The 15,611-nt window shown below is 40.3% G+C and overlaps 1 protein-coding gene across 1 annotated transcript in view; it reads right to left on the bottom strand.

Annotated features, from left to right (window-relative positions):
- The window catches only part of LOC120998124 (CD109 antigen-like), a 125,522-nt gene that overhangs the window by 95,727 nt on the left and 14,184 nt on the right, over positions 1–15,611 (bottom strand). The window contains exons 3-4 of the mRNA XM_040428652.1: positions 3,992–4,020; positions 1,878–2,108 (exon numbers count right to left, since the gene is read on the bottom strand). Of these exons, the coding sequence (XP_040284586.1) occupies positions 1,878–2,108; positions 3,992–4,020 (260 nt within the window). The remainder of the gene's footprint in view (positions 1–1,877; positions 2,109–3,991; positions 4,021–15,611) is intronic.

Here is a 15,611-nt window from a genome sequence, read left to right as displayed (position 1 = left end):
CCCAGTGACGTATTAAGACTGCCTGTTCCTGCCCACATCCTGTCTCACTGACTCACTCAGCCTCAACTCTGAATACTTTATGAGTGTAGAGTTCCAATCTCAGACCCTTCTTTCCAATGTTCAGGGTAATCCACCTTGTAGCCAAACAATCGGTAACCAGAGGCTGGTGCACTCACGTACAACAGCACCCTAGAGGGAAGTTATAGCACAAATAGTGAAGTCCCACCAGGTAGTTCCGCAACCAACAGGTTTTATTGTACTTACAAAATATGTCATCGCCCGTGACGAAGCTGGACTGGCGAAACCCGGGTTGGGTGGATTTCTGATGAAAGCAATTTGATTTTAGACTTGAATGTTATGATATTTTGTAAGTACAATAAAACCTGCGGAACTACCTGGTGGAACTTCACTATTTGTGCTATAACTTCCCTCTAGGGTGCTGTTGTACGTGAGTGCTCCAGCCTCTGGTTACCGATTGTTTGGCTACAAGGTGGATTAACCTGAACATTGGAAAGAAGGGTCTGAGATTGGAACTCTACACTCATAAGGCAGCGCGATCAACATTTTCTGGAACTTTGACTGTGAAGCGAACTTTACCCACGACGCTTGGTGGATCTGCAGCGCCGATAAGTAACCACAAAGACTAGAGACTGCTTGTTTTTTATATTCAACTCTGAATACTGCCTGCGCCTGCACACATCCTGTCCCACTGAGGGCATCAGCCTCAACTCTACAACTGGGCATGGTCCAAGCCCAGTGACTGCCTGTTCCTGCCCACATCCTGTCTTACCGAGGGTATCAGTTTCAACTCTACAACTGAACATGTGCCAAGCCCAGTGACGTATTCAGACTGCCTGTTCCTGCCCACATCCTGTCCCACTGAGGACATCAGCCTCAACTCTACAACTGAGCATGTGCCAAGCCTAGTGACATGTTCAGACTGCCTGTTCCTGCCCACATCCTGTCCCACTGAGGGCATCAGCCTCAACTCTACAATTGAGCATGTGCCAAGGGTATCAGCTTCAACTCTACAACTGAGCATGTGCCAAGCCCAGTGACGCATTCAGACTGCCTGTTCCTGCCCACATCCTGTCCCACTGAGGGCATCAGCCTCAACTCTACAACTGAGCATGTGCCAAGCCTAGTGACATATTCAGACTGCCTGTTCCTGCCTACATCCTGTCCCACTGAGGGCATCAGCCTCAACTCTTCAACTCAGTATGTGCCAAGCCCAGTGACGTATTATGACTGCCTGTTCCTGCCCACATCCTGTCTCACTGTAGGCATCAGCCTCAACTCTGAATACGTTATTGAGCTTGGAACATGCCCAGTTGTGAAGTTGAGGCTGATGCCCTCAGAGGGACAGGATGTGTGCAGGCACAGGCAGTCTGAATATGTCACTGAGCTTGGCACATGCCCAGTTGTAGAGTTGAGGCTGATGCCCTCAGTGGGACAGGATGTGTGCAGGCACAGGCAGTGTTCGGCACTGCAGCAATTGCTCATCCAGTATGGAGGAGACAATTGCGGCATGTAAATGCAGCTCTCACTCTGTCTCAATGATCAGGCAATTAATGGGTACCAACGGTTTCTTCCCGATAATTGCCTGAGAATCAGCCCTTGTAAAAGGGCCTTAAAGAGGTAAGCCAGTTGTTAACAGTTATCCACTGTCTACGAGTTCAATGGTCATCACCCATCCTGTGGATAGGGGATAACCTTTACCAACTGGAATACCCCTTTAAGAAAAGTATGCATCAAAGTGAGAATAATAAATTATTCCTGTTTGTGCAAAAATGTCTGCAGCATTCAAGTGTGGGTACAAGCCCCACTGTGTTCACATATCTGTAAGATGACAAAAAATGAATATCATGTGGACGTACCCTAATCACAAGGTCCACGTTTCCTTTATGTGGCTTCCTATCAGGCTTTACAGTGATTATTCTGATTTTGACATTTTCTCCAGCCTTGTACAGAGGTTTGTCAGTTTGAATCAGCACAGATATATTCATCATTCCAACAGCAATATATCTTGTGTCCGAGAAGAGCCTTGTGTTTTGGGCTGATCCATTCACAACCAGCGTGTAGAAATTAGATGAAAAATTTTGTTGGATCTGTCACAGGAAAAGAAAAGTGGGAAATAAATCAAATAATTGCTAGGTCACTACTACTACAGCACCCTCTGAGAACTATGGGACATCTCTTTTACTTAACCTGTTTTCCCTTTATTATAAGCAGACAGATATTTATGATGGCAAGCTTTATGTGTTAGTATGAAAATATATTATTATGCCCACATGACCAAGATGACATAATCAGTTAATCGGATATTGGAAGCTGAAGCAGCTATATTATATGTGAGCACCGTATAATGTTGCATAAATTCTATGTAAAAAATGTAAACCCTATAACAGGAACAACAGACTCATCTATATAACTCTTTTGTACACATGCTGTTTGGGGTTTTAATGACTGTTACAACTTTTTCTTTTTAAGTTATTACAGCAATTGTTGCATTTTTTATGATTAGAATTTTTTTCCCCCTGGTTTCTACCAAATGTTTTTTTGGCTTTGACAATATCAATCTTTTATTGTGTGGGGGGAAAAAAAGGAAAAATATTTTTTTATTATAAGATCAAGCAAATTTTAATGAGGTTCAATAAAAACTCGATTTAGGGGTACTAGGTCGGCATCAGGGCTTTGTATATGATTGCAGGGCATTTTTTATCTTATTTATTACCTAAAAAGGCCTAAAGCCCTTAAAGTGCATCTGTCAGCAGATTTGTACCTATGAAACTGGCTGACCTGTTGCATGTGCGCTTGGCAGCTGAAGGCATCTGTGTTGGTCCCAGGTACATATGTGCCCACATTGCTGAGAAAAATGTTTTAATATATGCAAATGAGCCTCTAGGAGCAACGGGGGTGTTGCTGTTACTCCTAGAGGTTCCGCTCTCTCTGCAACTGCCGTGCCTTCTTCACTTTGATTCAAAGGGCTAGGGAGTGAAAACATGATCACACCTGTTCCTGTCAATCAAAGTGGAGAGGGTGCGGCAGTTGCAGAGAGATCAGAGGCTCTAGGTGTAATGACAACGCCCCCGTTGCTCCTAGGGGCTCATTTGCATATACTTAAACATCATTTTTCTCAGCAATGTGGACACATATTAACATGGGACCAACACAGATGCTTTCAGCTGCCAAGTGCACATGTAACAGGTCAGCCAGTTTCACAGGTACAAATCTACTGACTGATGCCCTTTAAAGACCAGAGCCACTCTTTGCAAGCCCTTGCACATAATGCCATACATATACATATACATAATGCTTTAAAAGATTAATGACACATTTTTGTGATTTAGCGGATATGGTGGTTTAACAAACCTAACAATCCTGGGGGAAACTGACAATTTTTGTTTTTGCACCCTTCTCTTTGTCACTGAGTCATCCAAAGGAGCCTCAGTTACAGGCCAAAACAGCCCCCTGTGGGGGCACTGTATTCCCATCTCAGGCTCAGTTTACGAGATAGGTGCGCGTTCCAGAGGTGGGACCCACACCTTTTAGACAATAGGGGAATATCCTAGCAATATGCTCCCATTGTCTGAGATAACACAACCGCTTTAAACACAGCCACATGGTCATGTGACCTGTCCTTTAGTGATCACATGATCATTGGGACCAATAATACAGTGACAGAAATGGTAGAATGCTGTTTCTGACTTCTCTTGGGGGCACATGGCTGTCAAAGGCAGCCAGGCAACCATCCACGTCTGCATAATCTCCTAAGCAGCCATTATTGTGGAGTGCCATAAAAACACAGCACCCTAAAATAACGCTCATTAATAACTGCCATAAAAAAGTATATAGGTGATCATTAAGAGATTAATTCTCAATTTCCTTTCTGCAAATTTATATTAACAAACTTTGTGGGCAAACCTTTTAAGCCTTAAAGCTATAGCCTTACAAAATGCTGTATGAAGATGAATGGTATACAAAAACTTACTGCTGGGAGAGTCAGGATTCCAATTGAGTCTGAAAAATTAAAGACATAGGTCTAGATCAGCCAGGTATACATCTTTATGTACTAAAAGTAACTAGAAATGGCAAAAATGACACAAATGATGCAATGATGATATGTCATTGTAGGTAATCAACATAATAACAAAAATTAATAACTCTGTTTATGATGAGAAAAAAAGCTTAAAACAATTAATGAAATTATAGCACGATCAACAACTAATTTGAACTGGAACTACAAGGCTAACTTAAACTTAGTTAAAGGGGCTGTGTCAGCTCAAGCATTGGTGGCATATTGCTAGAATTATATTGCTATAACTTCTCATAGTTGTGGGTCCCACCCGCATTTTTGGAAGTCCCATATAAATTAATGGAGAGCGCATTGCGCAAGCGCGACCACAGCTCCATTTATTTTAGAATTAGCTGGGGGTTCAGTGGTGGGACCTGCAGCTATCAGAGATTGGTGGCATACCCTACCAATATGCCAGCAGTGTTTAAGATGACACAACTCCTTTAAAGAAATTGTTATCAATCTCAAGAATAGTGCTGTTCATGTCTTACAATAAATCTAAATCTAAAGGAATAGACCACTGGAGGCATTCACATAGCTGAACTGAATTATAAATTATTAGTTTACTTCTGAATTCTACTTATAAATATACTTAGATAGTTAAAAAATAAATATGAAGGGTGTATTCAGCAGCCATGGAAGCAGACATGAGAGGACTGAACTCGGATGCACTGCAGGATTGGTTTCATCACCCCCCCTTGGAGGCCACATATGGGGGAAAATTGTACCTCTCTCCTCCTTACTCTGGTATGCTGTACACTGGATCCATACTCATACCTCTCAACTTTTTGGACGGTCAAAGAGGGAAACTAATGGTTTATTGTGTGAAAGATTCATTTCTCCTGAATATTTGTACACTTCTATAGTTTTCTTAGTGTAGAATAGTGCAAAAATCATATATAAAATTTCTAAAATCCAAATTGTGTAAAATACTGAAATAATATACAAGGCGAGCTCTAATAAACAGATAGAAACCAGACAAACACTTTCTGGATCAATATTGTAAATGTAATAATGCAAGCCTATACCTCAGATCAAAAAGAGGGACATTTAAGGAGCAAAGAGGGACAGAGGGACCTGGGTCAAAAATAGAGATGGTCCCTCTAAAAGAGGAATACTTGGGAGGTCTGCATACTTCCTGCAGCAGCCAGTGACACAGGGCCCCTTGCTATACTATTACCAGAAGCTTCTCTTCAGCAACCTCACAGATCGCCCAACCAATAATCTCCATCCCGGTTGCTGCCAGATAGTTCCCTTCTTATGAGTCTCCTGCACTAGAGGTATAGGTGACATGGCACCCTACGCATCAGAAGCATCACCTTCAGTAGTAACACAGCAGGGAGAACGAACAAGACGAACTGCAGCCAGGGGATTTCATGCTGAAAAGTCCAGACCCTGTCTAGGGGTTAAAGTAATGAAAACCACTGGTTTAGAGGGCCCAACTGAATACTTTTAGAAAATCAGAGAATATCATATCTGTCTCCTGCTTGGAGAGCTGTATTTCACTGGGACTTTCAGAGGTTCAGAACTTTGGACTACACATTGGAAGGCCCCAGACAACGGCAACATGGGATTTCTATACCACAAGATCACATCATGCTTCATAACTTCTTTTCTCCTCTAGTTCCCCCTCCATTGAGTTAACACAGTAGGATGTGTCACACTGAAAAGCAAAGGGCTGAATTTAAACATAACCCTAAAGGAGTTGAAATCCCTAAGAGCTCAGACCTGGACTGGCAATCTGCCAGGTGGGCCGGTCATTCAGTGGGCTGAAGAACATGTGAGCTGAAGAATATGGCTCCTTTCTTCTGATCAAGACAGCAGGCCAGCAGCTGGATTGAGATGTGTAATATACAGGACAGGCACACTGTATGGGCCACAGTCTGCAGAATGTGGGACTGGTTGGTACCTCCAGTAATGCTCTGAATAGAGATACCTACTGCTGTGGTCAGGGGAGCAGGGTAAGGAGACACTGGACTGTACTGATAAACTGGGGAGCAATAGAGGAATGGAATTACATACATTTTCTTCTATTCAGGGCACAACAGGGGCAGGTCTTATTGGTGAATTGGGTGGGGCTTAAAATTGCCTTGCTCTGCTAGCAGAAGGGTGTCTATGTCTTTCCTGGAAAAAAACAGGTATGTATAACAATCTAGTGATGTGTATGGGGATGTTTATAATGAGTGATACATGAGGAGGGCTTACATAAGCCAATTGGCATTAATGAATGACTGAAATACAGATATACCATCGCTAGCACTCCCTTCAGAATCGCGGCAGTGCAAAGCGATTTCCAATTCAATTAGCAAACCCGAATCGCGTAAATAGCCATTGAGAAAATTCAGGGTGCAATGTTGGTTTGTGAACACCAGATGGCGCATGGAACTACAGTCAGTTAGTTAGTTCCCGTGCGCTATACAGTGTCTCTGTACACACTGATGCGCTTCAGGGCACCAGCAGTGAAAGGGTCTCCAGCAGGAATCCTGTGCCCTGGAGAGCTGGCAGAGCCATGACCTGTGACCACCAGCCTCACACACTGCACATCATAAGGAGGACTAATGACAGCACATCCTAAGGCTGTCAGACACACACTACACAGGGGAAAAGTCGGTGCAGCGCTGGTAGATCACTGCAAACACAATCCTCGTATTTTTATGAATAAAAATTTATAACTTGATTTTTAATTATGAATAATTAAAAAAATAGAGGCGCTGAACTGAACCATAGAAAGTACCATACAGAACTGTAAATAACCGATCTCACCACTTCATCCCCAGAGCAAATAATTGAATGCTAGTAGAAAGGGGATTAAAAGGTTAATCGACAGGAGGCCAGTGGGGCGCTGCTCAACACCTAATGTCATTGTATTTAATTAATATAAAAAAAAATGGCAGCATCTCTGTATCCTAATAACAGTAATCTGCCATTTTCTTCACTGCCAGGTCTTTTTATAGCTCTGGATCGCTCAATACAGAATATTTAGCCAATCACATTCTAGTTCCCACGGTCATGGGAACCAATCACAGGCCGGTTCTCTGGCAATCCAGCTTAATTGGTGATGACAGCTTGTCAAAACAATTATGTCATATTGGTTATCAAGGTATTTAACCTTAATTTCCGTGAGAACCGGCCTGTGATTGGTTCCCATGACCGTGCTATAAAAAGACCTGGCAGTGAAGAAAATGGCAGATTACTGTTATTAGAATACAGAGATGCTGCCATTTTTTTTTATATTAATTAAATACAATGACATTAGGTGTTGAGCAGCCCCCCACTGGCCTCCTGTCGATTAACCTTTTAATCCCCTTTCTACTAGCATTTTTCAGTAGTAAAATTTTATATATATACATGTGTGCATATATGTGTATATATGTGTGTGTCTGTGTATACATGCATGTATGTATATATATATGTTTGTGCGTGTATATAAATATATATATATATATATATATATATATATATATACATATACATATTATAATTATATTATTATTATTTATATTATAATATAACTTGTAATATATTTTTATATCTGAGTATTCACACACCCTGGGACAGGACAGATATATCCTATCAAGTTTCACTTGACATGTGACTCTTCGTATGTCATATACGTTTTATCATGCCCACGTCAACTCCTTTATGTGGGAGAGACTTCCACCGACTTAAAGACCAGATTGAATAACCACCGTTATACTATCAGAAATGGACGCACAGATCTTCCGGTTCCCAGGCATTTTAGCTTGAAAAAGCACAGTGAAAAAGATCTTAGGTGCTGGATCATTGATCAGGTGCATATGCCACGGAGAGGTGGGGATCGGATATCCCTACTTAAAAAAAGAGAAATGTATTGGATACAGACCTTAAACAGTCTATACCCCAATGGATTAAATATTGATTTGCCCTTTTATGCTTTGGTTGTGCGTTGGGTAATTCTCTTGCGGTATATTGGCAATAATATATTTTTCTTAAATTAGTAACCCAAAAAATTAGTAACTAAAAAATGAAAAATGTGAAATAAATTATATGTATCACTGATCATTTTCTATTTCATTATTTTAGGCACACTCATACTTTTGGAGAAGGTATCTTGCAAAGTTGATGGACCTGGACAGTGGATGAGAGGCCTACGTTGAAAAATATTTTTCTTTCCTTTTTATATATTGTTCTCTTGTGGTGTCTTGCACATGTCCCGAAGGCGTAGAATAGGGAATTTTTTCTCAACTTGTCCCCCCTTTTCCCAATCTTTAAATAGGATGGAATTGATTATATATATTTTTTTTGGCGCCGACCTGTTAATAGGTAACGTTCTGATACATGAAGATGAGGAGAATCCCTCTTAGTCACGTATTTTAGCAGGTTTGGAACCCACAGCAAGGATGGCACTGACGTGCTCACAGGACTGGGGTAACGATTGGAATTGAGCCTCCTTCTTGGAAAGGGAGGGGTCTCTTCCAACCTGCTGAGATATTGGAGTGACGTAATGTGGAACGAAAAACGGCAGCTTACATAGTAAATAGTATATATTAACAATAGGGCAGTGTTCCCTTATCCAATATGGTGGTTAGTATATCGGGGACTACTTATGCGCATTCGCTTCCTCCCTTGATAGATACACAGGATGCCGTGAGCTATCGTACTGTGCGTCGCCCACGTCACTGATATGTGACTGGACTACGCACGTGCGTCCCATGGAGGGCGCTGGAGTATGACGCAATAGCCGGTCGGGTCATGCGCAAAGACATCACAGGGATGCGTTGTACAGCGCGATGGTCAGCGTAGTCGCTAGCACTTTTTCAGGGATCAATTAACTGGTTTTCTCCTCCCACACATGTGTATCATTATGATTTATGTAATCATCACGTTCTGAGTAGAATACAGCTGAGATGAATTAGGGATTTGGATGAATTCATATGTATTTTTGATGCACTATGCACTTTATGCACTCACTGTACTTTTCACTTTATTAACCACATCGAACTGGCAGTATGTTGTTGTATTTGTAATATTTTTCTGCAGATATGTCTTTAAGTATTAATTAAGTTGAAGCACTCAGTGTTATGATTGACACACCTTTATATGTAACTTGTTCACATCTTACCAATGCTTGAGAAAGGCTCATATGCGAGCCGAAACGTCGCTTGTGCCACCTATGGGTGAATAAACCTTTTTCCACTGAAGATTCTACTGGAGTGCAGTCCGATTTCTTTATTTCGTATCAGTGGGTAAGCACCAGTTACCATACTCGGACAGTGCACCCTCTTTACTTGTTTTTTTGGCTTGGTGGTGCTGCTGGTAATTTTTTTCCAAATATATATTTATGTGTGTATATATATATATATATATATATATATATATATATATATATTATAATTATATTATTATTATTTATATTATAATATAACTTGTAATATATTTTTATATTTGCAAAAAATGCATTGGCAGTTATTAATAATATCAGTTTTTACATTTCTATGAAGTCATGCATTGCGATTGGTAGTGGAACTATGTATATACACAATATACTGCTGCACTGTATATAAATATAACATAAAACACTTCTGAGGACTTAAAGGGCTTCTGTCACTCCACTAAACTCATTATTTTTTTTTTGTCTCCTTAAAATCCTTATACTGCGATTTCTCAATATATAGGGCTATTACTCAGTTTGGTTCAGTAGTTATATAAAAAAAACTGACTTTTATAATATGCAAATTACCTCTCTAGCAGCAAGTAAGGCAGCATCCTCCATTCATAATGACGCCCCCTCCTCATGTTGATTGACAGGGCCAGCGAATGCGCTCCTCCTCTGACTGGCCCTGTCTGCGTTTTAAATCTCGCGCCGGTCTTCAGTTGGCGCAGGCGCACTGAGTGGAGGACGCTCGCTCGGCCGCTCCATCCTCAGTGCGCCTGCTCCGGGTGTACATGTGACGTCATTGGCACAGGCGCACTGAGGATGGAGCAGCCGCCCTACCTGCTGCTAGAGAGGTAATTTGCATATTATAAAAGTCAGTTTTTTTATATAACTACTGAACCAAACTGAGTAATAGCCCTATATATTGAGAAATCGCAGTATAAGGATTTTTAGGAGACAAAAAAAAAATAATGAGTTTAGTGGAGTGACAGTAGCTCTTTAAGTCCTCAGAAGTGTTTTATGTTATATTTATATACAGTGCAGCTTATATTAGCAAATCGAATGTTAGTCAGTTCCTGTAAAGAGCCTTTGTTCTGCTAAAGAAAGTACTGTATGCACTACTCCCATTTTTTTCTTGGAGAGCAATAGATACCTGAATATATACATGTAAATACAAACATATTATATATATATATACAGTACAGACCAAAAGTTTGGACACACCTTCTCATTCAAAGAGTTTTCTTTATTTTCATGACTATGAAGGCATCAAAACTATGAATTAACACATGTGGAATTATATACATAACAAACAAGTGTGAAACAACAGAAAATATGTCATATTCTAGGTTCTTCAAAGTAGCCACCTTTTGCTTTGATTACTGCTTTGCACACTCTTGGCATTCTCTTGATGAGCTTCAAGAGGTAGTCCCCTGAAATGGTCTTCCAACAGTCTTAAAGGAGTTCCCAAAGATGCTTAGCACTTTTTGGCCCTTTTGCCTTCACTCTGCAGTCCAGCTCACCCCAAACCATCTCGATTGGGTTCAGGTCCGGTGACTGTGGAGGCCAGGTCATCTGGCGCAGCACCCCATCACTCTCCTTCATGGACAAATAGCCCTTACTTTCAAAGCTTTCCCAATTTTTCGGCTGACTGACTGACCTTCATTTCTTAAAGTAATGATGGCCACTCGTTTTTCTTTACTTAGCTGCTTTTTTCTTGCCATAATACAAATTCTAATAGTCTATTCAGTAGGACTATCAGCTGTGTATCCACCTGACTTCTCCTCAACGCAACTGATGGTCCCAACCCCATTTATAAGGCAAGAAATCCCACTTATTAAACCTGACAGGGCACACCTGTGAAGTGAAAAACATTTCAGGGGACTACCTCTTGAAGCTCAATGCCAAGAGTGTGCAAAGCAGTAATCCAAGCAAAAGGTGGCTACTTTGAAGAACCTAGAATATGACATATTGTCAGTTGTTTCACACTTGTTTGTTATGTATATAATTCCACATGTGTTAATTCATAGTTTTGATGCCTTCAGTGTGAATCTACAATTTTCATAGTCATGAAAATAAAGAAAACTCTTTGAATGAGAAGGTGTGTCCAAACTTTTGGTCTGTACTGTATATATTCTCTATTCTCCTATTCTATGCTGCTACAATTATATTAGAATATGGAAGTGAACTGAACTTGTCTCATTCCCCTCTGTGAATTGGAACACTATCTAACTCAGGTGCTGCTACATAAACTATGATATTTATGGGATATTAATTTATTTGTTTGTGTATGCTCCTGGATCTATCACTATTTTAAATTTATTGCTATTTTTTATTCATTGCTATTTTTTTATTGCTGGTCATTATTTTAGCTATTTTCCTGATTTTAGTTAATAAACACGTACTCCACTTTTAAGGCCCCTTTCACACGGGCGATATTTCCGCGCGGCTGCAATGCGTGAGGTGAACGCATTGCACCCGCACTGAATCCAGACCCATTCATTTCTATGGGGCTGTACACATAAGCAGTGATTTTCACGCATCACTTGTGCGTTGCGTGAAAATCGCAGCATGCTCCTCTTTGTGCGTTTTCCAAGCAACGCAGGCCCCATAGAAGTGAATGGGGTTGCGTAAAAAATCGCAAGCAAGTGCGGATGTGGTGCGATTTTCATGCACGGTTTCTAGGAGACGATCGGGATGGAGACCCGATCATTATTATTTTCCCTTATAACATGGTTATAAGGGAAAATAATAGCATTCTTAATACAGAATGCATAGTACAATAGGGCTGGAGGGGTTAAAAAACTAAAATAAAATTTAACTCACCTTAATCCACTTGTTCGCGCAGCCCGTCCCATGAAAAGATTGATACACCCAGACGCAATTATTATTTAAAAGTGATTGATTGAGGTGCTGCAGTTGGGTGATTTATTTTGCATCCCATATACATAATTAAAGTAGTGGAGCGGAGTAATTTATCAATCTAGTTGAGGCTGGAGGGGAGGCGCTGTATATGTTTGTTTTAATAAAAAGGCTCAGGCCGCTCCATTTCCAGGGACCTCCCCGGACTACGTCTCTATATCGCATAAGGCTTTTTTATTTTACGCTCAAGCATTTCGTAGAAAAGTTTAACATAAGGGGGGGTTGCACTTTTGAACGCTTTGGGCTGCCGTTCTGCTTTTGAAAGTACCAAAGCTGGCAGAGATCACCGAGCTGAGTTTGTCCTTTACACTTTTACATAGTCTGTGTAATCTGTGAGCAAGTATTACCCTCCTTCTTAACCTTAAAACACTGCCGATACCATATAATACATCATGATGATAGCGAAACGGGTAAGGGTTACAGTATATCAAGATTCGAATACTACTGCTTCATTTTGTACTTTGGCTCAACACTGCCATCTACTGGCCATGTTATGTATTGCTATTGTGAAGAAGAGAAAATCGCGTTTCGTTTGTAACTATATGCAAAAAAGAGGAGCGCTAACGATGTTGCATCTTTATGTAGTTTCATATAGCAGATAAAATTGGCACCTCAGATACCCTATTGTCTATAATGGGGTCTGTCAGGATCCTCCAAGGTGTCCGTCATTTTGATAATGTGTGTTATGTGTCAGATGTGTGAGTGGCGTCTTTATGGCATATGTCTATTGTACTGTGTAGTATGTTCAGTATGTGACAAGTTTCCAATGAATGGCATGGATTCCACATGTGTCTAATGTGTCAGTTCATGTATGCATCATGTGCCTAATGTTTGAATGGCATGTGTCTAGTGTGTGTGTGCCAGTTATGTAGCATGTAGTGTGTGAGTAATCTAAAATACAAGTGTCTGGGTAGAGCTCAGATTAACAGTGTGCCCTACTGGCTAATTTCAAGATGGTCACATACAGTCTCTTTCAATACACTTAGTGTTTTTTTAACCACTTCCCTACTGCCGTATAACTATATACGTTGGCGGTAGGGTCTTTAAAGATGGAGCATGCTCCACAGCTGTCAGGTGCCTGCTGTTTCACACAGCAGACACCTAGGGATAATGTCTGTGAATGGCAATAATGCTGATCACAATCATTTAGCCCCTCAGATGCCGTGGTGAAATGTGACACGGCATCTGAACGGTAAAAAAATAAATAATGAAATTGCACACATCTCGAGCAGGAACACCTTCCCCTTACTGTAATCAGTGAAGGCATTTCTAAGTAGTAACAGGTCAAAGCCTGTACAATGCTTTTAGGGTTATTACTGGTATATTCGAATGCAGGCCTGCAGATGGCAGCACTGCATTGTAGTATACAGAATTTTGTATTCAGTAATGGATAAAATTCAATTTCTGAAAAGAAATGGAATAGAAATCTAATGATCGCATATTGGTGCCCCCTTCAAGGCCAAAAAAAAGGTATAAAAAAGTTTTTTTAAATATAAAAAATATAGAAAAATTCTAATCACCCTTTTTACCCAAATATTAAAATTAAAATAAATAAAAAAATAGGCATCGCCACATCTGAAAATGCCTGTACTATTAAAATATAAAAATATTTATTCCATACGGTGAAAAGCATAATGGAAAAAAAAAAGCTTTTATGAATGTAAAAAAGGGCATGAAAACCCCAAACAGATATACTCATGATACACTATCAAAAGGCTCTTTCAATATCTTGGGACAAGACAGTCAGAGGGGTTAGTGAGTTATTGGCCCACTGAATAATTTTGTCTTATACTGTCCTGGAGCATTATAGTACAGGGGGAGAGTATTATATACAGTGGCATGCTAAAGTTTGGGCACCCCTGATCAAATCTACTGTTACTGTGAACAGTTAAGCAAGTTGAAGATGAAATGATCTCCAAAAGTCATAAGGTAAAGGTTATAAGATGAAACACACTTTTTAACATTTTAAGCAATATCAGTGTATCAGAGTGGAAAAAGCAAATGAATGCCTTGCAAAAATATGGGAAACCAAGGGGATGTGACCGCTCAGATAACTTTGACCGAGGCCTCAGACCTTAAATAGCCTGTTAGGGTTAAGGCTTGTTCATACCCATCATTAGGAAAGGCCAGGTGATGCAAATTTCAAAGCTTTATAAATACCCAGATTCCTCTAACCTAAAAAAAACAGCAGCCATGAGTTCTTCTAAGCAGCTGTCTAACACTCTGAAAATAAAAATGGTTGAGGCCCACAAAGCAGGAGAAAGCTATAAGAAGACAGCAACATGTTTGTAAGAGCAGTTAAAAGGAACAGTGAGGATCAAGAGTAGGTCTGGAAGACCAAGAAAAATTCAGAGACAGCTGCTTGTAGGATTGCTGGAAAGGCAAATCAGAACCCCTTTTGATGCAAAAGACCTTCAGGAAAATTTAGCAGACTCTGGAGTTGTGGTACATTTTTCAACAGTTCAACAGCACCTGCACAAATATGGCCTTCATGGAAGAGTCATCAGAAGAAAACCTCTCCTGCGTCCCATCCTCACTACAAAATTCAGTGTCAGAAGTTTTCAAAAGAGCATCTAAACAAGCTTGATGCATTTTGGAAACAAGTCCTGTGGACCGATGAGGTTAAAAAAAAAAACTCTTTGTCCACAACTAGCAAAGGTATGTTTGGAGGAAAAAAAGGGCACAGAATTTCATGAAAATAACACCTCTCCAACCATTGAACATGGGGGTGGAATCATGCTATAGGTTTGTAATGCAGTAAATGGCACGGGAACATTTTAAGGAAAGAGGGAAGAATGGATTCAATGAAATTCCAGAAAATTCTTGAAGCAAACACCAACTGTAAAAAAAAAGCTGAAGTTGAAAAGAGGATGGCTTCTACAAATGGATAATGATCCTAAACACACCTCCAAATTCACAATAATCTAACTCAAAAGGCACTAGCTGAAGTTTTTACCATCATTGAAAATCTGTGGATAGACCTCAAAAGAGCAGTGCATGCAAGACAGCCCAGGAATTTCACAGGAGTGGAAGATTTTTACAAGCAAGAATGGATGAAAATCCTTCAAACAGGAATTGAAAGACTCTTGGCTGGTTACAAAAAGTGCTTACAAGCTGTGATACTTGCCAAAGGGGGTGCTGCTAGGTACTAACTATGCAGGGTGCCCTAGTTTTGCTTCAGGCCCTTTTTCTTTTTTATTATTGTGAAAATGTAAAAGATGAAAATAAAAAAAATGTTTTTGCTTAAAATACAAAGGGAATGTGTCATCTTTAACTTTATGCCTTTAGGAGATCATTTCTTCTGAAACTTGCTTAACTGTTCACAGTAACAGTAATTTTGACCAGGGATACCACCCCAAACTTTTGCATGCCACTGTACACTACAGCGGCCACTACAGGGGGCGGGGAGCATAATATATACACTGCTCAAAAAAATAAAGGGAACACAAAAATAACACATCCTAGATCTGAATTAATTAA

The sequence above is a fragment of the Bufo bufo genome, chromosome 4 (genome assembly GCF_905171765.1).
Source record: "Bufo bufo chromosome 4, aBufBuf1.1, whole genome shotgun sequence".
NCBI lineage: Eukaryota > Metazoa > Chordata > Amphibia > Anura > Bufonidae > Bufo > Bufo bufo.
This window is presented reverse-complemented; position numbering and strand designations above follow the sequence as displayed.